The sequence below is a fragment of the Grampus griseus genome (assembly GCF_964374135.1).
Source record: "Grampus griseus genome assembly, chromosome: 4".
NCBI classification, from domain to species: Eukaryota; Metazoa; Chordata; class Mammalia; order Artiodactyla; family Delphinidae; genus Grampus; species Grampus griseus.
In genome coordinates this window covers 82,076,154-82,098,710 of record NC_138997.1, presented here as the reverse complement: position 1 = coordinate 82,098,710, position 22,557 = coordinate 82,076,154, and the positions used below count along the sequence as shown (strand labels likewise).

The window sequence follows — 22,557 nt, the reverse complement described above, 5'->3', positions numbered from 1 at the left end:
TACACGGCAGAGGCTGGAGAGCAGTGGACCAGGCTCCATCTCTTCCCTTCTTCCTGGCCGACGTTACCTACCTCCCTGGCCATTAGGTGTGGCCAAGTGATTGAGCTCCAGACAGAGGAATGTGAGCAAGACTGAAATGTGCCACTTCAGGCCCATCTCCTGAAAAACCTCTTGTGAACAATGCTCTGCGTACTTTCTCCTGCTAGCAAATCCAGCAGAGGCACAAGATGGAAAGGACCCAGGGCTCTGGGGGCCTGCTTGAAGAGCCACCACTGATCTTGCGATTTCCACAAGTGAAATACAAATTTACATTCTCTAACAGTTGAGATTTGGGCTTTATCTATTAGAGCAAGTGTGATGGTTAATTTTATGAGTCAACTTGACCAGGCTAAGGACTGCCCAGAGAGTTGATAAAACATTGTTTCTGGGTGTGTCTGTGAGGACGTTTGCAGAAGAGATTAGCCTTTGAATTGGTAGATTGAGTAAAGATCACCCTCACCAATGAGAATGGGCATCATCCAATCCCTTGAGGGCCTGAACAGAACTAAAAGGCAAAGGGAGACTGAATTTGCTCTTTTTACTTGAGCTGACACATCCCTCTTCTTTTGCCATAAGACATGAGCATTCCTGGTTTCTAGGCCTTCAGACTGGGACCAGGACTAATACCACCGGCTCCCCTGGTTCTCAGGCCTTTGGACTTGGACTGAATTACCACCAGTTCTCCTGTCTTCTTGGCCTCCATAATCGTGTGAGTTAATTCCCATAATAAATCTCTTACATGTGTGTCTGTGTGTATATATATATCTTATTGAGTCTGCTTCTCTGTAGAACCCTAATACAGCAAGTAATTAATTTGTTACCTTAATTAATACAAGTCACACCTGATCTTGCAATAGCCACCTCTTAGAATTCTTCTGCTGTTGGAAAAATACAGGACTCAGACCAGAAAACATCAAAGAAGCCCAGAGATAGGACCTGAGCCAGGCTCAGGAGAACACACTCTACGTTTAACGGGTGTACAAATCCACACAGCGCAGCAACTGCGTTACACAAACCCAAAGCACCCCCAGGACTCACCTGCCCACAGAGAGGACAGTAACTTCTCCTTGGCGCCTTGAGCGGCCCTCTTTGGCCTTGTTGGTGGGTTTTATGAAGTGCCATCGCTTATGCCTACATCGATGACACACGTCCCGCTCGACAGCGCCACCCACTGTGTGCAGATGGTGGCCGCAGATGTGCTTCCCTGGGGTGCCACCTGGCGACAAGGGCCCGGGGCTCACAGGCGGGCTCCCAGGAGTGCTAGGGGTCGCCGGGCTAAGGTGGGAAAAAAAAAAAGGAAAAGGTCGAACTGATTATTAAAAGAAATACCAGCTAAGGCATTCTCTCCCCCTGCATTATAAGAAGCAGGTTTAAATCAAAAGAAAAAAAATGCCTCTTCCAATTATACAAATGGGCTTCGTGAACTGATCTCAGGCAGCAGGTACTCAGCTCTTATGACTAGACAATGACAGTTCGTTTTAAACAGTAACAATGTGATTTATCACTTCCCGTATGGAATTAACTGGCCGGAAATAAACCACTGCTTCTAATGATGATGCACTGTTTGTCGTTCAAGTATTAGGTCTCTTTCCAAATGGCTGATCTCCCTTTGCATGCAGTCTAATTTCAAGTAAACTAATTTCTCACACATACCCAAGTTCCTCCTAGATCTCTAAGATAAGAGATGCCTCGAATATATGTGCCCTGGAGGAGAGAAAAACTTAAATTCCAATCAAATTATCGGATGACTTAAGATAGAATATTTGATCCAATCTGACTATTGTGTCAAAGGAAGAAAGCTTTTAGGTCAAGACATCAAAAGTGATGCTCAAGACAGATGTTGATCATCGTAATGACAAAAATAGCTAACACTTAGCAGTCTACGCACTTGATATATATTAATTCCACTGATCTTTACAAAACCTTGAGGTAGGTATTATTAGTTTCCTCATTTTAGAAACTAGGACACTGAGCCTCAGAGCAGTTAAGTAACTTACCCAAGGTCACACAGCTAGTAAGCGACAGCTGAGATCCAAATCTAGAAAGACTAAATCTAGAAACCATGATCTTAACCATCATGCTACAGTGCTTCAGAAACAGGGGAGATCACTCTGATAACCTGGAAGAAACCCAGCCGTACCATCCAAAATATAAAAAGCAGAAGTATATATAGGTCAGATGCTGGCTGCTTTCAAAAGGCACGTGTCAAGGCTCTGGTCCACTAGGAAAGGAGGAAATAAGACAGGACAGGGCCAGCCCAACCAGGAATCAGTCCTCTGACCTGGTGTAGATGGGGTGGGCAGGGCAGCACATAACAGCAGAGCCTGACTCCTGAGACTGGGCTGAGAGCCCAAAAGGCATACAGAAGTCTCATGACAGCATAAAGCCAGCCTTTACGCTGCTGGTAACCAGCCCACTTGCCCACTTCAAAAGTAGACAAAAAAATTTAACAACATTCATTCAACAAACGTTTATCTAGTACACGCTGCGCACAAAACCCAATGACAGGGACTATAGGATGCCCTAAGATGACTGAGGCAAAGATTCGATGAGGTGACATGGTCCTAACACAAGGAGTCTGTGGTCAGGGCTGGAGTGTGGCGGAAACCACAGCTCGTATGTCTCTATAAACTACACCACCAGAGCTCCTTCCACTGGCCTTCTGGCACTAAGTCACCTCGCTAAAATGCAGATCTAACGTGGCCAGTTTGACAAACATGTATGAAATAGCTAAGATGCGCTGGGTGTACCACCCACAGAGTAAGCAGGAAAAGGTCCAAACTCCTTGCCATGTCACTCAAACCCAACTTGCCTTCCTGGCCTTTCTTGCTTCTGTCCATAGCATGAACTCGGGCCACCCCAGACTGAACCTTACCGGAGGCATCCCACACTTTCACTCTCCCGGACCTTTTGTCCTGGACTTTCTCTGCCTACAAGCAGCCCCTGCTTCTTGCCTCCACTCCCCACTAGACTTCGTCCTCCATGGCAACGATCTGTGAAGGCCCGGCTCCAGCATCATGCCCAGCACACAGCAGGCACTCAATGAATGCTCCATGAAGCATGAAAACTTACATAGAAATACAGTTACCTATAATTAATTAGGAAGGACTATGATACTCAACCACCGTAACCTAAAACTGGTAATACAAGAACAGAACTTAGCAGGTGCCCCCAAACCAGCCTGGTTTTTCGTTTAATCATCATTGTTCATAGAGGTCTTTCGATGCCCGAGGTATTCGGTATTCCTCATAATATTCCAATTAAGTTGGTACAGTGGTTATCTCCAGTTTATAGATGATGGAACTTGAGCTCAGGGTGGTCGGTTAACTTGCCCGAGAAGAGGGGATCCAGAAGTGGTGGAGGTAAGACTCACCCAGGTCCCCAGCTCCAGGGCTACTCTTCCCTCTCGACACCGTTCTCTAATGCAGCCAGGTTCTCAGCCAGGGGCGACTTCGCCCCCAGGGTACATTGACAGTGTGTGGAGGCGTTGGTTCTGGGATGTCACACAGCAGGAGAAAGGGACAATGGCATCCAGTAAGTGGAGGCCAGGAATGCTGTTAAATGTCCTACAATGCACAGGACAGTTCCTCACAGCAAAGAATTCCCTGGCCCAAATGTCAATAGTGCCAAAGTACAGAAACCTGCTCTAGCGGACAACTGAAAACGAAAGCCCCATAAAATCAGGGGAAAAGCACTCACCTTTCAGGATCACACAGGTTGTTATCTGCTACCATTGCCTTTAAAACATCAGCATTTGCTAAGGAAAAAAAAGAAGGTCAAGAATTAAAATGGGGGACATCCCTGGTTGCGCAGTGGTTAAGAATCCGCCTGCCAATGCAGGGGACATGGGTTCGAGCCCTGGTCTGGGAAGATCCCACATGCCATGGAGCAGCTAAGCCTGCGCGCCACGACTACTGAGCCTGCGCTCTAGAGCCCGTGCGCCACAACTACTGAGCCTGCGCTCTAGAGCCCGCAAGCCACAACTACTGAAGCCCGTGTGCCACAACTACTGAAGCTCGCATGCCTAGAGCCCGTGCCTCATAACAAGAGAAGCCACCGCAATGAGAAGCCCACGCACCACAACAAAGAGTAGCCTCTGCTCACCGCAACTAGAGAAAGCCCACTTGCAGCAACGAAGACCCAACACAGCCAAAAACTAATTAATTAACTAATTTTAAAAAAGAATTAAAATGGAATCAATCATATGAGTGATCATAGAATTATCATATCAGAAAAACTGTTTGGAAAACACCTAATTGATTTCCTTCAGCTCACAAATGAGGCCCTGGGGCCCTGGAGAAGGGAGGGTCTTTCCCAAGAAAAACCCAGATGTGGCACCATCTGCCAATACTTTTCACCACGCAGGAATTTAGGGAGAGTGACAGAGAATCTATGCAAAGGAAAGCAGATCTACCACAGAGCTTTGTTTCCTACACGTCATTAGCAATATAACATAGAAGCCATATCTTTCTCCCCTTCTCAAACCAAAAGGAAACTGAATTTAACTCACTTTGCTAAATATGTCATAAAACGTATGTCTCAAGAGACCTGTATTTTAATAACTTATACATGCTCAATGAATTAGCCCTAAATTCTGGATACCCATGTAGTATCAAGTCTATCCCACATAGAACCAGGGATGAGAAAGGATTAATTTTCTAGGTGGGCCATTCAGACCATACAAGACCTTAACTCTAGCCAGATAGCTTTAAATTTCAAATGTTGGTCACACCCATCAGTTAAATTAGACTTCTAATGTTAACTTTTTTTAAAAAAAATCCAAATTTGTAGGGGGTGCCTAGGCTGTCCACTAAAGCAAATTGAATCTAAGCTTCTTGGGTGCCTACCCCACCACCATGCACAGACACACATGTTCTTTTCGTCTTTTGTAGGGTGAAAAGTCTTAAGGATAAAAGACTGAAGTGAGTGGTCAAGTTTCTCTTGGGTATTTCCAGGCAAGGCCAGATGTGATGACCGACTCCTGACCCATTCCCATTGATTTTTAAAGCACTGTCCTCAGGACTAACCACACCAAATTCCCCAGAGACAATGAAACAATTTAAAAATCACTATTTATCATGTGAGCCAACACCAACATTATCATCTCAGATGAAATCCGAGAGGAGGAAAATTAACTCTATTTTCAACACTGCTGCTTTTAAGTGCTAATAGCTAAGGATGTATCCAGTGTTTCAACTTTTTTTCATTATTGCTCCACCCAGAGGCCTTTTTTTTTACATTTTTTTCCTAATCACCCTCCCATGAAACTATAATACTGCAGATATACACGTTTATGTAGTATACGCATATCTGTGTTTTACATATAAAATAGTAAGGGGGTTTTGCCCCCTACAATCTAATTTTCTCCCCTTCACAACCCTTGCAAATGTATGGGGTTTCTGAAGACATATTGATGGAGCATACCAGCCTTTTCAAAAAGAAATATTTTCTTTGCCTTTCATGACTATCTGTGAAGATGCACAAATGCATATCCAAACACAAGGTTTGATCTAAATAAGACTCTTATCGTTACAAAAACAGTGCTGAAATGGATCAGCAGTATCTTTTCCCACGTGACAAAAAAGGCACATTACCCTCTGTAAGACAAATTTAGGTACAGTCTCATCATTTTCCCTTTAACTAATTCTAAGAATTCAGGACAATAATTTTCTTTCAGATAAAGAGTTTAGGGAATACACAATAATTTGCCAGTTGAGATTTATATTCTGCCATCATTTACTAAATTTCAAAACTATAAACAGAAAAGAGGGAAAAATAACAACAAAAAAGGTATGAAAACAAAGATAACACTAATAGCATTCACTTATAAGAATGAGCTTTTCAAAAACAGAAGTTTAAATAGTCACCTGAGAAAATTAATTAATCAAAATGATGACCTCTGTTAGAAACATCAGATGATAAAATGCTGCCAGAGAGATTAGGAAAATATATTAAAATCATTACTAAAACTTGTTTCTATGGGCTTGTGTTGTTTCTCATGTATTCATGTATTCCTGTATCTTGCCCCTATTTCTTAGAAACAATAGTAAACAACCCCTTTGTTTGCTATGAGTGATGCTTTAAGCATAGACTCAAGTTTTGATCATTCATACCCATTGAGGGTGGGTGTGTGAGACCAACACACACATACACACGCACATACGTCCTTGTCTCTAGTCTACCCTGCAATCCATACCAGGGAGTAAATCTCAGTAAACTAACCCTTGGGAACATTTTTGGTTTCTTGTGATGAGAAAACTCTAACAGAACACCACCATGAGCACATAAACACATGTTTTAATTTGGCTGTAAAAGAGCAATAATCCAATTAAGTTCTAATGAATATATTTCTCCTCCTTGTGATTACTCATAACTCCAAAACGCCGCAAAAGATGGTTTCTCCTACAGTTGTCAACATTCTGTCCAACAATTCTTCCCTTCATGGGCATCCAAAGGATGGGAGGAGTCAATTACAGGGCAAGCAAATCCGGTCAAGAACAGGGGAAATTTTCCAGTGGGCAGTAATTTCCAGAAACTGCTTCCTCTCTTCTTTCCTGAATTTCTGCCTGATAATATGCATAGACCAGTCAAAATCAGACAAGAAAAATGCCTTGTCTTCTCTCCCACTATTACTCTCTTCAAAGTTTTCCCTTACATTCAAGGCAAGATCTTGGTATGTACCAGTCACTGGCTAAAAGCTTTACAGACCCCATCATGTTTGATTCTCCCCAAGAGTGGGCAGAGTTATCATCCCCATTTTAAAGATAGACACTGAGGCCTAAAGACTGTAACTGACTGGCCAGAGCCCCACAGCTAGAAACAGAGCTAGAAACAGACCTAGATTCAAACCCTGGTCTATCTGACTCTGGGGTGGGTGCTTTTCACCCCGACCTACTCCTTCAATGTCCAAGTAGTTTAACAGTTTAACAGTTCACAGGATGTCTGCATAACCATTATAGCAAGTTCCAGAGATCTACTCAGTAGTGATGGTAGTTTATGGAGGAATCCTTTTTGCCACCACACAAATTGAGCCCCAAGGTAAGAATGTCACCAAGGGATCCCTCTCTCTGCCTAGCGTGAATAACCATAACCAGGGCGCTTGGAGAGTAATCACAATACTCCGAATTGTTGCTGTTTTCAGACAGTGTCAGGGCCTGGCAGAGAAGCTCAGCTACGGAGTTGCAGGTACTTTCCAAACTTCCATACAGTGGAGTTGCAGGTACTTTCCAAACTTCCATACAGAGGCCACTGAATTGAAGACCCAAACGCTCTTCAATTCAGCTCTATTTAGAAAGGATTAGGAATTAGGGGGAAAATAATCAGTCTGCAGGCCAGCCAATAAATTCATCCTTCAAGAGATATTTATCTAAACAAGACTTGATTTGCAACATTCAAGACCTGATAGGTTTAAACCATAAACAAGAATGTCACCATGAGTACAGGTGAAATATTATCCCATTAGCCAAATTAAAAATGCAAAGCAGAAGACGGGTCATATATCATGACTGCAAATGTTTTAAAATATGTAAATGTAGGCAAAGAAAACATAAATAAACATGGAAAAATGGTAATGGCTTGTACTCAATTTTATTCCTTTTTTCTTCAATGTTTAAAGAAAAATTATGTTATAGTGTGCTGATAATTTTTTTTTAAATAGTTAAATTAACCTCAACAGGGAGGTCTTAATTGATATTAAGTTCAGAGTCTGTTAATGACAAAGAAAAGAAAAATACATTTTGTTCTATAGAGAATTTAAGTCTCAAAGGCAAACTAAAAAAGCTAGGTTATCAACTGGTAAGAGACCCAAGTATGTATCTAATCCCCCAGCTGCTGTTTTGGCACAGGCTGGAAGCTAGAGAGGGCCACGGCTGGAAGAGGGGTGTCCAGTGAGATCAGATATCTCCTGGTGGCCAAGGAGAACCAAGGCCACACAAAGGATCAGAGCCCCCAGCCTTCCTCACAGGTCACTGGAGAAATCACAGGCAGAGAGATGAAGGCCCTGACAGGGAAGAGGGTAAAGAATAAGAAAGACAGAAGGGAAAGAACAGGGGAGCAGAGGAGAAAGAATGAAATCAGTGCCTTGGTATTATTCCAACATACCTACTGGTAATCAAGGCAGCAGAAACCAAAAGGTTACTTTCTGAAAGGAAAAGGACATAATTAAAAAAGAAAAGAACAGCCCTATAGTCTGTGAGTGTGGAAGGTGAGGAAATTATATAGTCTGCTTGCTCCAAGGACCCAAAGGCTTCTCGTCTGCTGTAATTAGGAGAAGGGGCCCACTGCTGGCACCATCCTGCCACATGCTGGCTGTGTGACCTTGGGTAATTTTCTTACCCTCTGGGCCTCTGTTTCTTCATCTGCAAAATGGGGTGATAACAGGATCTACCTCATAAGGTAGTTTGGAGAATTTAATGAGTTAATGTTTAAGAGTTCTATAAAACACCCCAGCTGTATACGTTGTCTCTTTGAAAGGAGGAAGTTTATCATCCGTCTTTCCTGCTACCACGAAAGAGGCAGTGACAGCACGTGGGTAAGTATAGACTCTGACGTCAGATGCTAGAGTTCAAATCTCAGGTCTGCTACTTGCAGCAGGGTGACATTGGCAAGTTAGTTAAGTGCTGTGGGCCTCAGTTTCTCAACTGTAAATTGGGAACGAAGTATCTGAATCACAGGGTTCCCAGAAAGCCCCTAGAACGAGCCTGGCGCATAGCAAGCACTCAGTGTCTACTATGAAGTTATACACGAGAACTGCAGCCCCCGGCAAAGTTTTCACAGCTGACTTATTTCAACCAGTTCACCTGTCAGTAACTCCCTCATGCAGCACTCACTAACTCAGCAACCACTCCAGCTCTCAGAAGCCCAGGTCCCAAATGCCTCCAAGCTCCCCAAAGCCCTGAAGGCAGTTTCGAAAGCACAAGGTACAGGAGCAACCTTACCCTGTGCACTTTTGTCATGGCTGGAGCTTCTATGCCAAGAACATATTTGTGTACTTCTTATGCAAATTAAAATCCACTTTTTTTATGTGAAAGAAATATGCACCACTGAGTCCTCAAGGATAGCATCACCAAATACTGTTCCCTGAACGAAGGTCTTTAGAAAACAGACATCAAATCCAAGTGATTGCTGTCTTGTTATTTTAAACACCATATTATTAAGTTTGGCTATCTGGTTTTCCATCCCATAGAAACTGAAAGCTACAAAGTAGAAGAGAGTTGAGGCAATGTTGTATAGATGAAAGAGACCCAGGTAGGGCCAGGCTGCTCCTTAACCATGTGACCAACCACTTGGAGTATTCCTTTCTTCATCTGTAAGATGGGTATAATAATATCAACTCCAGAAGAATATTTTGAGGATTAGATTATGCACATAATGCACCTAGATCTATGCCAAATACGTAAAACCCACTCTGTAAAGAACAATGAAAACTATGCTGAATCATGTGAAATTGCTGCTTCTCTTAGTCAGAACAACTGACCAGCAGCCCGGGCCAGGCAGATGCTCCAGCTGATAGTGAGGATATGGGGGCAGAGGAGCCCCGGGGAGCGGCTGGGGATGGAAGAGCATGTATTTACTGAATAGCACGGAGGTATTTCTACTTTTGGACAAATGGCTCAGGTGCAGCAGTGCATGCTGCATGTGTCAGCACTGACCAGGGCACAGACAGAGCCCAAGGAAAACATTTTCTTTTAAATTCTCATGAAAATTCAAAGTATGGAGATCTGCGGATACTGGAGATGTCGACTGAAAATAATGCACGACCTAAAAGTTGAGAGGTTATGTTTTATTCAGTGGACAAACCTGAGGACCTAAGGCCGGGACACAGCGTCTCAGACAGCTCTGAGGGAGTGCTTTGGAGAGGCAACCCCAGGATATACAGGGGTTTTTGCAACAAAGACCAGGTAGTCGGAACATCAAAAGATGACTATTAATTAAAGAAAACCAGACATCTCGAGTTAAGGAATGTAGTTCTTTTCTATGTACGGGAAGATGCAAGAGTCTGGGTTCACTGAAGTCATTCCTTTGATGTGCACCTCAGCCCTCTGGGGCCAGTATCCTGTGCACCCTGAGTCTCCTCAGGGTGCCCCACTGGGGCAGATGTGATGGCTTGATGGTTGCAACATCCTTTGTTTACTGACATGACAGGTGACGTTTTTAGTTCACAGGTATGTGGGTAGGAGCGCCACACACCTCAAAAGTCACTCGGGGTGCGGAATCTTATGGAGACAATCACCTTCAAAACAATGACCCTGATTTATCTAATCAAGATTAAACTAATCCTGATTAGTTTAGGAAGATGGGGAAGATTAGGAAGATGGGGGTTTAGAATACATTTCAGAGGGGAAAAAAGTGCTTAAAGCCATAAAGGTTAGACTTTTTAAAAGTTTTAACACTTAAGAATAGATCACAGAATGGGCAAATCCATGGAGACAGAAAGCAGAGGAGGGGTTGCCAGAGGATGAAGGGAAAGGGGATGGAGATTAGGGAGTGACTGCTTAGTGGGTACAGAGTTTGGGATGATGAAAAAGTTCTGGAGCTAGATAGTGGTGACGGCTGTACATCATTGTGAACGTACTTAAGGCCAATGAATTGTCCATTTTAAAATGGGTATAACGGTCCATTTTACGTTATGCGTATTTTACCACAATATGTTTAAAAGCACAAAAAAAGGAATAGATAATATTTGAGTGCTTATTATACAAGCACTTTATGTGCAATATGTCACAACAATGCTATGCGGTAAATATTATTTTAGAGGAGGAAAGTGAGGCTCCATGATGTAATATGACTTTCCCCAAATCGAGGTGAGGCCAGGAATAAAAGGTAAGCCTCCGGGCTGACTCTACGATGACTGACTCTTAGAAAACACTTCTATGAAACTCCCCTGGTCAGATAATGCTGGAAGCTGAGCTATTTGTGAGCTTAGGTAAAAGGTGTCAATAACTTCAGAAACATTGACAGGACAATCTATACAAATCATGACTCTTTGAAGCAGGTTTTTAATAAACCTACGAATACTGAATTGTTTTGGACACTAAAACAACCATACCTTCGTTTTTCATGATGTAGTGGACAATTTGCCCAACGGTGTCACTATTTTCATTTACACTGTCGTTCAACTCTGAAAGAGAAAGGGGAGGGGAGGACAGGTTACAATTGGTCACTTGCATCAGGTCAACGAGATGTGCAGTCTTAGAGCCCAAGACCTCTCTGAACAGTGTCCAGAAAGTTCAGCTGATCCCCATGGTGCTAAGAGCTCTGCTTTCTTCCTTTAACCCCAAGCTGCCTGACTGAAAGCACACAGTGACTTCCCTGGCATAAGAGGCATAAAAAGTATCAGAGTTGTCCATCGATCTCAAGTCCAAACACACACTCAGTTTCCAAGACAACAATTCCATGTATCTATATCAGTCCTTACAACTATTATTTCTCTCTCATCGTTTTGTTAAACCCTTAAGGGAAATGGAAAGAAAAAAGACATTTAAAAGAAAAACTTCTTGGATTTTATTTTAATTGCAGATGTACTATATAAATTTAGAAAATTAATTCGTTTCTTAAATTGGGTAATTATTGGGCTTCCCTGGTGGCGCAGTGGTTGAGAGTCCGCCAGCCGATGCAGGGGACACGGGTTCGTGCCCCGGTCTGGGAAGATCCCACGTGCCGCGGAGCGGCTGGGCCCGTGAGCCATGGCCGCTGAGCCTGCACGTCCGGAGCCTGTGCTCCGCAACGGGAGAGGCCACAACAGTGAGAGGCCCGCGTACCGCAAAAAAAAAAAAAAAAAAAATTGGGTAATTATTCGTCTGTGTTTTTACAAGACTCTTCTTTTAAATGTACTTCCAAATGATCTAAATGTTGATCACAGTTAATTGCCTACAGACTCAGTTTACTTTGAGAGACTCTGCACATGGGATAGTCCTTGAAAAAAAAGAATCAAATCTCCACCCTGAAACTGATCCTTATAATTTGCTTCCATAACACAGGAAGGAAGAGGGAGGGTTGATCTAGCTCGCAAAGAATGAATCAAGGTGTGCGGTGTCCTACCCGTGTATCTGGAAAATGGTCTTCTCGATCCAAGCTGCTTGCTCTCGTGAATACACGTTTGGTTGCACAGTGCACTTGCTAATGGCTAAGCCGACCTACAGAGCATCTAGGAAGGAGGAGGGGGAGGCCCCGCCTTCTGTTGACAAACACTCAGCCTTGGTTTGCTCATAAGCTCAAACATGACTCATCCTGCGACCGTGCTCTCTCTCTGGCTCAAAGGTCAGTGGGGGTGGGAAAAACCAACAGGGCGGCAAGCTGGCAAGGAATGAAGAAGCTCCTGCACTCTGCCCTTGGGGCCGGCTTGAAGGCTGACCTACTCCAACTGTAACCTTTCTGCAAAAACTATCCTTTGAGTGGCTGAAAGGGATAAGGAGAGTTACCTACTACTCCCCAAGGCCCTAAAGGGTGGTTGGAAAGTACATCTGTGGAGAAAACAGGATTTCATCTCTCAGCGTTTTCCAAACACAATCCAGCAACTCCATTTTAAGAGGAAAAGCTGAGACGGTCTGAAGTCAATACGAAAGCACCAGCTCTTGCCACATTTTCACTGCAATGTTCACACAACCTCTTACTTAATAAACATAGACTCTAACCTCGTAGATTTAAGATAGAACTCCCCCAGCAAAAGTAACAGCACAAAAATGGTGAGACGTATTCAGTTTTCCCATTGTTCTCATTGGAATCTAATTCAATAATAGTAAGTGGCCATGTGTGACAAACACCAAATATATATTCTCTATAAATTTCACAATAATCTTACAAGGTGGAGATTATTGTTCTCACTTAAATTAAAAGTTTAATTAAATTAGTATTAAATTAATGAAATTAAATTTAAGTTAAATTATACATAGCAGCATATATAACATATGTAACTTGCCCGAGGCCACAAGGCAAATAAGAGTAAATGATTTAGTAGGTATTTAATAAATGAAAGCAAGGTTTATAACTCTAGGTGTGCTTCCTGTAAAATCTACAGTGACACTACACCACACCATCTGCCTTTAAGATGGATCATTTTGTAAAAGTTGGCGAGGATGCAGAGAAAAGGGAACACTTCTGCACAGCTGGTCGGAGTGTGAACTGGTGCAGCCAGTGTGGAAAACAATATGGAGGTTCCTCAAAAAATTAAAAATAGAAGTACCCTATGATCCAGTCATTCCATTCCCAAAGGAAATGAAAACAGGATCTTGAAGATTTATATGCACTCCCATGTTTATTGCAGAACTATTCCCAATAGCCAAGATATGGAAACAACCTAACTGCCCATCAAGGAATGAATGGGTAAAGAAGATGTGAGATATATACATACATATATATACATATATATATATATATAATGGAATAGTATTCAGCCATGAGAAAGGAGGACATCCTGCCATTTTTGACAACACAGATGGACTTTAAGCACATTATGTTTAGTGAAATAAATCACACACAGAAAAAGACAAGTACTGTATGTTATCACTTGTATGTGGAAACTAAAAAAGCCAAAGTTGTAAAAATAGAGAGTGGTTACCAGGGCATAAGGGATGGGGAGAGAGTGAAATGGAGCAGGGCCCTGTGGTCTATACGCCCACGTCCTCTGCCTGCCTTTTGCCTGTGGAAAAACTTTAGCCAAAGAATAAGTTTAATCAGAGAAGTGAGAAAATGCAGAAGCAGAGAAAAGCAGTCAAGCAGGACAAGACAATAATAGTCACTACGCAAAGTCAAGCTAAAGCAAGGACCTCTAGTTCCTTCTCAAGGGCTGTAGATAATATTCTGAGCCGTATCCTGCGAGCTGTCTTGTAGATACTGAAAGCCCCACCAGGTGGAAGAAGTTAACTACATGATGACCAGGCTGTAGCCACGGACATAAGCTGCCACAATTCTGAGAATTGGCCTCAAGGAAATGGGAAAAAACTGACCCTGGAAAGATTAACTGCACTTAAAACAATCAAGGGCTTCCCTGGTGGCGCAGTGGTTGCGAGTCCGCCTGCCAATGCAGGGGACACGGGTTCGTGCCCCGGTCCGGAAAGATCCCACATGCCGCGCAGCGGCTGGGCCCGTGAGCCATGGCCGCTGAGCCTGCGCATCCGGAGCCTGTGCTCTGCAGAGGGAGAGGCCACAACAGTGAGAGGCCCGGGTACCGAAAAAAACCAAAACAATCAAGATGGGCTTCCCTGGTGGCGCAGTGGTTAAGAATACGCCTGCCAATGCAGGAGACACGGGTTCGAGCCCTGGCCCGGGAAAATCCCACATGCCGCGGAGCAACTAAGCCCGTGCACCACAACTACTGAGCAGCTACTGAGCCTGCGCTCTAGAGCCCGTACTCCGCAATCAGAGAAGCCACCGCAATGAGAAGCCTGCGCACCACAACGAAGAGTAGCCCCCGCTCTCTGCAACTAGAGAAAGCCCGCGCACAGCAATGAAGACCCAAGGAAGCCAGAAATACATGAATAAAATAAATAAATTTATAAAAAACAAAACAAAAAAACAATCAAGATGACACTGGTCAGACCACCACATGACCAATTTCAAGATGACTGTCAGAGCTGACTGTGCTGTTTCTTCATGTAGCTCCCTCCCTTCGTCTATAAAAGCTCTTTTACCCCCTGATGGTCAGGGGCGAGGGGTAGTCAGCCTTTGGACAGGAGTCCATTAACCCTCTCCCCTCACCCCCCGGTTGCCAGCACCCAAAATAAACCACCAACGTGGCCTTATTATTGGCTTTTGAGCAGCGAGCAGCCAGACACCACCTTCGGTTACAATAGGGCAGATGTTGCTTAAGGGTACAAACTTAGAACAAATAGTAAATAAGCCTTAGAGATCGAATGCACAGTATAGTGAATATAGGCAAAAATATTGTATTATAATCATCAAACCTGCTCAGAGACTAGAACTTAATGATTTCCGCCACTAAAAAGAAATGACAATTACGTACTGTGATAGAGGTGCTAAATATCGCTACAATGGTAATCATATTACAATATACAAATGTATCCGATTGACGTGTTGTACACTTTAAATTTACATAATGTCAATATATAAAAAAAGATGGATCATTTGCCTTATAGAGATGGAAAATATACGTTACTGGTTTCTGATTTAAAAATCGTCTGCACTCACATTCCCATAAAAAGAAGCCAGGTGATTTACCTATCTTTTCAACCTTTTCTTCTTCCACGTCTTGCTCAGCTTCTGTTGTACAACGATAGCCTTTCTTCTTAAGCAGGTGGCAGATGAGGACGCCGAAGAGACCCATGATGAAGAACACAGGGACAAGCGCGTACGCAATGTATTCTGGGTGTCCATTTCCATTGTTCGTGGGCGAGGGCGTCGTCTCAGTTCTGGAGTGTAACGGGCGGCTGCCATCATTGTCTGAGGAAAAAACATGCACAGCTGCATCAGACGTCTACTGGGGACAAGGAAACTCCGACAACCTTGGGAAATGTTCCTGTTAAATGTCAGTCTGCTTCCAAAACCACGGGCCACGCAGAGACTGGCAGGTCTGGCAGGACAGGCACACAGGCTTGTGCTGAAACAGTCTTGAGTTCCCATCCTGTCCCTGATACTCAGCACCTGGGTCCCACCCTGGGTAATTTTTTTTTAATCCCCTCCAAACCAGCCTCTGCTTCTTCCTCTAAAAGAGTACCTACACAGCGTGGAGTGAATGTACAGAGTTTCAGTGAAGGGTCCACACAGAGCAAACACACCATCACTAGGTGGTATCACAGCAGACTACTTAGTGGTTAAGAGCACAGACTCAGGAGACGTGCGGTCACATCCTGGCTCTACCGCTTAGCAGCTGTGTGACGCTGGACGATGACTTAATCTCCATGCCTTGGTTTCTTGTAAAATAGGCACACTAATAGTAGCTACCCACCCTTCTAGGCTTGTTATGAAGATTAAATAAATTAATACATGTAAAACATCCAGAACCATTTCTACAACATAGTAAATGCTCAGCTTGGCTCAACTACATGTCAGGCACCATTCCAGGCATCTGGGACATACCCCTGAGCAAAACAAAGATCCCTGTCCTCATGGAGTATATGTCCCAGAAAGATTTAGTAAACTGACAGATCTAGTGTATGAAAAAAGAGAGAAAAATCCACGACGGCATCAAGTTTTGGCCCAGGGATACAAACATAAAAATGGAAGCACATGCATTTGTTTATTTGTTTACTAACCCAAATTAGCATTTATGGCATGCCCATTATGTGAAAAGCACCAGCTGGGAGCTGGAGAGAGAGTGGAAAATAACACAGCATGACCAACGCCATCTTGGAGCTTGTAGGGTAGTATCGGAAACAGGCATAAACAAGTGAACAGCTGGGCAGGCATGAGAGATTGGGAGAAAGGCCGAGGAAGGTATGCATTGGGGCATTAAAAGAAACAGTAATAGTGGGGATCTATTTTATGACTTCAAAAATGGGGCAGCTGGGAAGGGGGCATCTTTGGGAGAGAAGGAGACATTTGCTTTTGGACAAGTCAAAATGCCACATGGACTTACGCCAGAGGCAGCCGGATATCTGGGCCCAAGAGCATGCTACGTAGGCTCCCAAGAAGTTCCCATATATGAGGAACTGAGTCACATCTATGAAGGAGTGAGAGGGAAAAACTGTGAGCCCGGCTCGTACAATCATAAGATACGGCCAGTTAAGATAACGGAGAAAGAGCCGACTGTGTGGAAAATCAACAAAATACCAGTTCACACACATAAAATGAGAAGGGAGTTATCAAAAAAAGGAGAAGGGACTTCCCTGGTGGCACAGGGGATAAGACTCCACGCTCCCAATGCAGGGGGCCCAGGTTCGATCCCTGGTCAGGGAACTAGATCCCACATGCATGCCACAACTAAGGAGCCTGCCTGCCACAACTAAGACCCAGAACAACCCAATAAATAATTAAATAAATAAATATTTTAAAAAAACAAAAACAAAGGAGTGGGTCAGGTAGGATATGGACTAAAGAAAAATGTGGGATTTCACTGAAGCGAAGTCTCACTATTTGGGATACTCAGATTCTGAAGTAATAAAATAAGCTTTTCTACATCATGGAGATTCACACATATTGCTTGGAAACCCAGAAACTGGAAAGCTAGATGCATTTAACTATAAACTCTCTCAAGAGTATTTTGATGAAAAAAAAAAACAAAAAATACCCCTGTGTTGTAATGATTACATGGGGACAGAGACTAGGTGTGAAGTGACCACATTTCTTCACTGCAGCAAATAGTATCAAACAGAAGCCACAGGACAAAAGGCGCTCTCTCTCTCTCGCTCTCTCTCTCTCTCTCTCTCTCTCTCACATGGAACTATCCATTATCTTTGAACATGAAAGGAAATTGCTGGTTTCTCAGGTTTGTAAAAGGTTGCATTCATTATTTTATCATGCAACCTCTAGAATTTGGCATAATCTATATATTTTTTCTGATTTCTCTTCCAAGAATATAATTAATAAATGAATGAATAAATAAATAAGAGAATACACACACACACTTCCCTAAACATATGCAAATATATCATCTAAATTAGGGTTTAACCTCAAGATTTACTTTCAGTAAAACCCAGAATATTCAACTCCTTTTATAATTCTAAGTGTGTTATTTATTAATTCCTTTTTAAAAACACATATGCCATGCAACAGGAATAGGTAAAGCAGGCAACATGCTAAGACTGAAAGAGTTTTACTCAGAATCATGGTCTGTTTCAATCTGGAGGTGATAATAAATTCTCTTTGGGAAGCAGTAGAAACAGAGATGAAAGCAGAGGGGCTCCAAATTGGAGCCAAACAGCTCCTCCTGAATCAGGTGGTTGAGAATGTGTGTTCATCATTAATTTGACATCTAGTAAACCCTTGCAAATACTATGTATTTACAGTTTGTGATTTACAAACATATTAGCAGTCATTTAATTTCATAATTATTGCACCATGGAAAAAACTGAAGAAGATATGAATCTAAATTAGTGAAACATGAACTACAGAGATGCACTGTAGTTAAAAAAAGGTCAGGGCTTCCCTGGTGGCGCAGTGGTTGAGAGTCCGCCTGCCGATGCAGGGGACACAAGTTCGTGCCCCGGTCCGGGAAGATCCCACATGCCGCGGAGCAGCTAGGCCCGTGAGCCATGGCCGCTGGGCCTGCGCGTCCGGAGCCTGTGCTCCGCAACAGGAGAGGCCACAACAGTGAGAGGCCCGCGTACAGCAAAAAAAAAAAAAAAAATGTCAGACTGCCTGGCATAAATAACAGCTTGGCCAATCACTAGGCATGTCACCTTGAGCAAGTTTCTTAACTGCTAGGTGCTCAGTTTCCTCATCTGTAAAACAGAATCAAAATGATTGTACCTTTCTATGATGACTTTAAGACATGTCCCCAAATGCTTTGGCACTGCTCCCATGGAGAGGTGAGGTCTATATCTCCTCCCCTTGAAGATATATTCTGTGCTTTGCCTGACCAATAGAATATGTTGGAAGTGATATTTTGTCAGTTTCTAAGTCCCAGGCCTTAAGAAACTGACAGCTTCCACTTCCTGTCTCTTGGGACACTTGCTTTTGGAAGCCAGCCACCATGCCGTGAGGAAACCCAAGCTCCCCCAAGAAGAAAAACCAATAATAGTCATCAACATGACAACTATGTTATTGAGATATCTTAGAAGTAGACTCTATAACCTCAGTTGATGCTGCATGGAGCAAAGATGAGCCATTTCTGATGAACCCTGCCCAAACTGTAGATTCACAGGCAAAATAAATGATTGTTATTGTTTTAAGCCACTGAGTTTTGTGGTAATTTTTTATATAGCAATAGTAACTGGAAGACTACTTCCTAAAGTCATTGTGAGGATTAAATACATTAATATGTAAAACACTTAAAAGGGTATGTAGGAAAAGATAAGCACTATAAAAGTGTTTAGGCATCACCTTGATAGAACTGCACTATCCAGTAGGTAACCACTAACCACAAATAGTTACTTAAATTTAAATCAATTAAAAATAAATAAAATTTAAAATTCAGTTCCTCAGTTGGACTAACCACTTTTCAAGTGCTCAATAGTCACACGTGGCTAATTGCTTCCATATTGGACAGGTCAGATGAAGAACATTTCCATCATTGTACAACCCTGTTATAGACTGTAAAGAATCACTGAAGAGCAAAATGTTGACTGGAGACTCTACTGTGATCTACCTCAACAATTTAATTAAGAATAACTTTTAAATCACAAAGTAACTACTCACAATTAACGCCTAAGATATTTGTTAACTGAGGTAGGCTTAGCTTTCTTTCAATTTACACTAATAATTTGCTTAGAGATACTGTGTCCACCTTTTTTCTTTATCCCCTGCTGACTCATACCTGAATTCTGAAAAAAATATTTATTTGAGTCCAAATTAATAGTAAAGGTTGTCATAGCATTATTTATAAAAGTCAAAAAATAGCAACGACCTGCATATTTGATAATGGGATAATAATAAAATATCTAAGTCAATCATTATCTATCCATTTGATGGAATAACACACACCATTTAAAACTATTTATGAAGATTTTGTGAAGATATGGAAACACACATGATTCAGTGTTGAATTTTAAAAAGTTGGATTCAAAATCTTACATACAGTATGCTCCAACTAGTAAAAAAAAAAAATGCATGAAGGCATAAAATGTATGAGAAATGACCAAAATAATAAGTGATTCTGGGTAATTGAATAATAGGATAATTATTAATTTTATTTTTATGCTTTTCTGTAGTTTTCTAAAATTCTTATGTATGTATTACGTGTACCAAGGCGGTAGACGCTAAAAAAAAGAAAAAGATACAGAGCAGAGGTTGTCAGCCATTTGGGAGTCACAGATCCCTTTGTAAACCTGTTGGATGCCATGGTTCCTATTCCAAAATTGTGCCTCCAAGTTCTACAAGCTCTAGATGCTAGGTTCATATAAAGGCACGTGATTTGATAAGGATGATTCCCAAGTTTCTGCTTGAGTAACATGGTGGACATTGGTGCCATTCATTGAGATGAGAAATACCTGAAAAAAAATCAAGTCTGCATGGTGCTATGGGTTGAATTTTGCCTCACCCCCAATTCATATGTTGAAGTCCTAACCCCAAGTGACTATATTAGGACATAGGGTCTTTACAAAGGTATAAAATGAAGTCATTAGGGTGGGCCCTAATCCCATATGGCTGCTGTCCTTTAAAAAAAGGGAAATTTGGAGATAGACAAGCACAAAGTAAAAACACCATGTGAAGGTAAAGGCAGAGGTCAGGATGATGCTTTATAGAAGCCAAGGAACATCAAAGATTGCCAGCGAACCGTCAGAATCTAGAAGAGAAGCACTGAACAGATTCTTTCTCACAGCCCTCAGGAGAAGAAACCCTGCTGACCCTGATCTTGGACTTGTAGCCTACAGAACAGTGAGTCAATAAATCTCTCCTTTTTAAGTCACCCAGTTTGTGGTACTTTGTTTCAGGGGCCCTAGCTCATATACTTGTGTGGAGAAGACAATAGCACATGTTCGGTTTTGAACATGTAGTGATAAAGGTAAGCACGGAGACACCCAGATGGAAATATCCATTGAGCAACTGGATCTACTCCATGAGGATCTGAGGAAGAGAAGCCAGGGTTCTACCTTAGAACAGAGAAGAAGTTTCCAGGAGGAATCAGCAGTCAGCTAGGTCAGATGCTTCAAGAGAAAGTAGCTAAAATAGGAAGGAAACATAAAATGGTACATCCACCATGGAAAACAGTATAGAGCTTCCTCAGAAAACCTAAAAATAGAACTACCAAATGATGCAGCAATTCCATTTCTGGGTATCTATCCAAAAGGAATGAAATCAGGATCTTGAAGAGATAGCTGCACTCCCATGTTCTCCGCAGCATTATTTACAATAGCCAAGACTTGGGAACAACGTAAATGTTCGCTGATGGTTGAGAGGATAAAGAAATGTGACATATACGTATAATCGAATCCCATTCAGCTTTAAAAAAGGAGGACATCCTGCCGTAAAGGACAACAAAGATGGACCTGGAACACATTATGCCAGGTGAAATGAGCCAGTCACAGAAAGACAAATACTACATGATTCCACTTACATGAGGCACCTAAAGTAGTCAAGTTCATAGAAAGAGAGTAGAATGGCGGTTGCCAGGAGCCAGCTTTGGCGGGGGCCGGGGTGGGGGTAGTTGCTATTCAACGGAGATAAAGTTTCAGTTATGCAAGATGAATAAGTTCCAGATATTTGCTGTACAGCATTGTGCCCTCGGTTAACAATACCGTATTGTGCACTTAAAAATTTGTTAAGAGGGTAATTCTCATGTTAAGTGTTCTTATCACAATTAAAAAAAAATAAAGAGAGAAACACCCTAAGAAGAATATTTAGAAAGAGTATTGAGAAAAACTCAGACAAATTGGGCCACATAGAAGTTCCAGAGAATACACAGAAAGCCTTTAGTTGCTGAATCAGAAAGTAACTTGAAATTTTTTTAACTTTCCCCTTGTTGCACTTTGCTCCCTTTCTGTTTCCCCATAGTTTCTTGAAGTAACTTAAAATCCTAAAATAATCTTTAAAATCCTAAAATACATACATACATCATACATAAAATGAAAAAATAAATAAAATAAAATAGGAAGGAAAAAACGGTTGGCAGGAGATCTTTGTGGCCTTGGAGGGACCAGTTTTTCATAGACCAGAAGGTGAGGCTAGATTCCCTGCGTTGAAGAGCAGAAACAGCTCGGTTTACTCTTTCTAGAAGCCCACTATGGGCATTACGAGTAAGGGAGTTCACTTTCAGCGTGAAGGGAAGAAATTTTTATTTGGAGTTTTGAATTTTTTTAAAGTGGCTGAAACCAGTGTTTATTTACATGCAGAAGAAGCCAAGGAGCAAAAAGGAGACGGATTAAAAACTTGAATAGGAAAAAAGATACTTTGTCCTGAGGCAGGGTGTCCATGAGTTTGTTCTTTACGTGGATGGAGGGAAGGTGAGCAAACAGATGCCTGAAGATGAGAGATGGCATTTCTTGAGAACTAGAGGGGCCAGAGCAGAAGAGGGGCTGACGGAGACAGTGAGGCTTAGTGGAGAAACAGAAGGAATGTGAGAGGCCAGTGAAAGGACTGCAAGGCCATTCGGGGCACAGCTGAGATGTGCACCCCAAACCTGTAACTGGGTTAACTCATGCAGGGTGGGTCACCGAGCAGGAAAGAGAATAAGAGACCCAAGGGAATCAGACACGAGGGATCAGGGTCAGAATGGAAAGTAGGCTGAACCAGAGGCAGGAAGGGGATGGTTTCAGGTGGGAGTGTTCCAGAAGTGATGGAAGTCTGGCTCAGACTAATTTGTTATACCTCTGTAACTACTAACAATAAGCAACACCAATTTTACTGCAATCCAGCAGTAAGCCAAGCAGGGAATCTTCACAATAAACTTATGACATAGTTACTGGTATTCTCCCCACGGCACAGATGTGGAAAGGAAGCACAGAAAGGTCAAGGAGCCTTCCCAAG

General features: G+C 42.4%; 1 protein-coding gene across 2 annotated transcripts in view; it reads right to left on the bottom strand.

Moving 5' to 3' along the window:
- The window catches only part of RELL1 (RELT like 1), a 72,283-nt gene that overhangs the window by 25,982 nt on the left and 23,744 nt on the right, over positions 1 to 22,557 (bottom strand). For both annotated transcript variants that reach the window (XM_082653387.1, XM_082653386.1), the window contains exons 2-5: positions 15,214 to 15,435; positions 11,087 to 11,158; positions 3,739 to 3,796; positions 1,078 to 1,314 (exon numbers count right to left, since the gene is read on the bottom strand). In XM_082653387.1, coding sequence (XP_082509513.1) covers positions 1,078 to 1,314; positions 3,739 to 3,796; positions 11,087 to 11,158; positions 15,214 to 15,435 — 589 coding nt within the window. The remainder of the gene's footprint in view (positions 1 to 1,077; positions 1,315 to 3,738; positions 3,797 to 11,086; positions 11,159 to 15,213; positions 15,436 to 22,557) is intronic.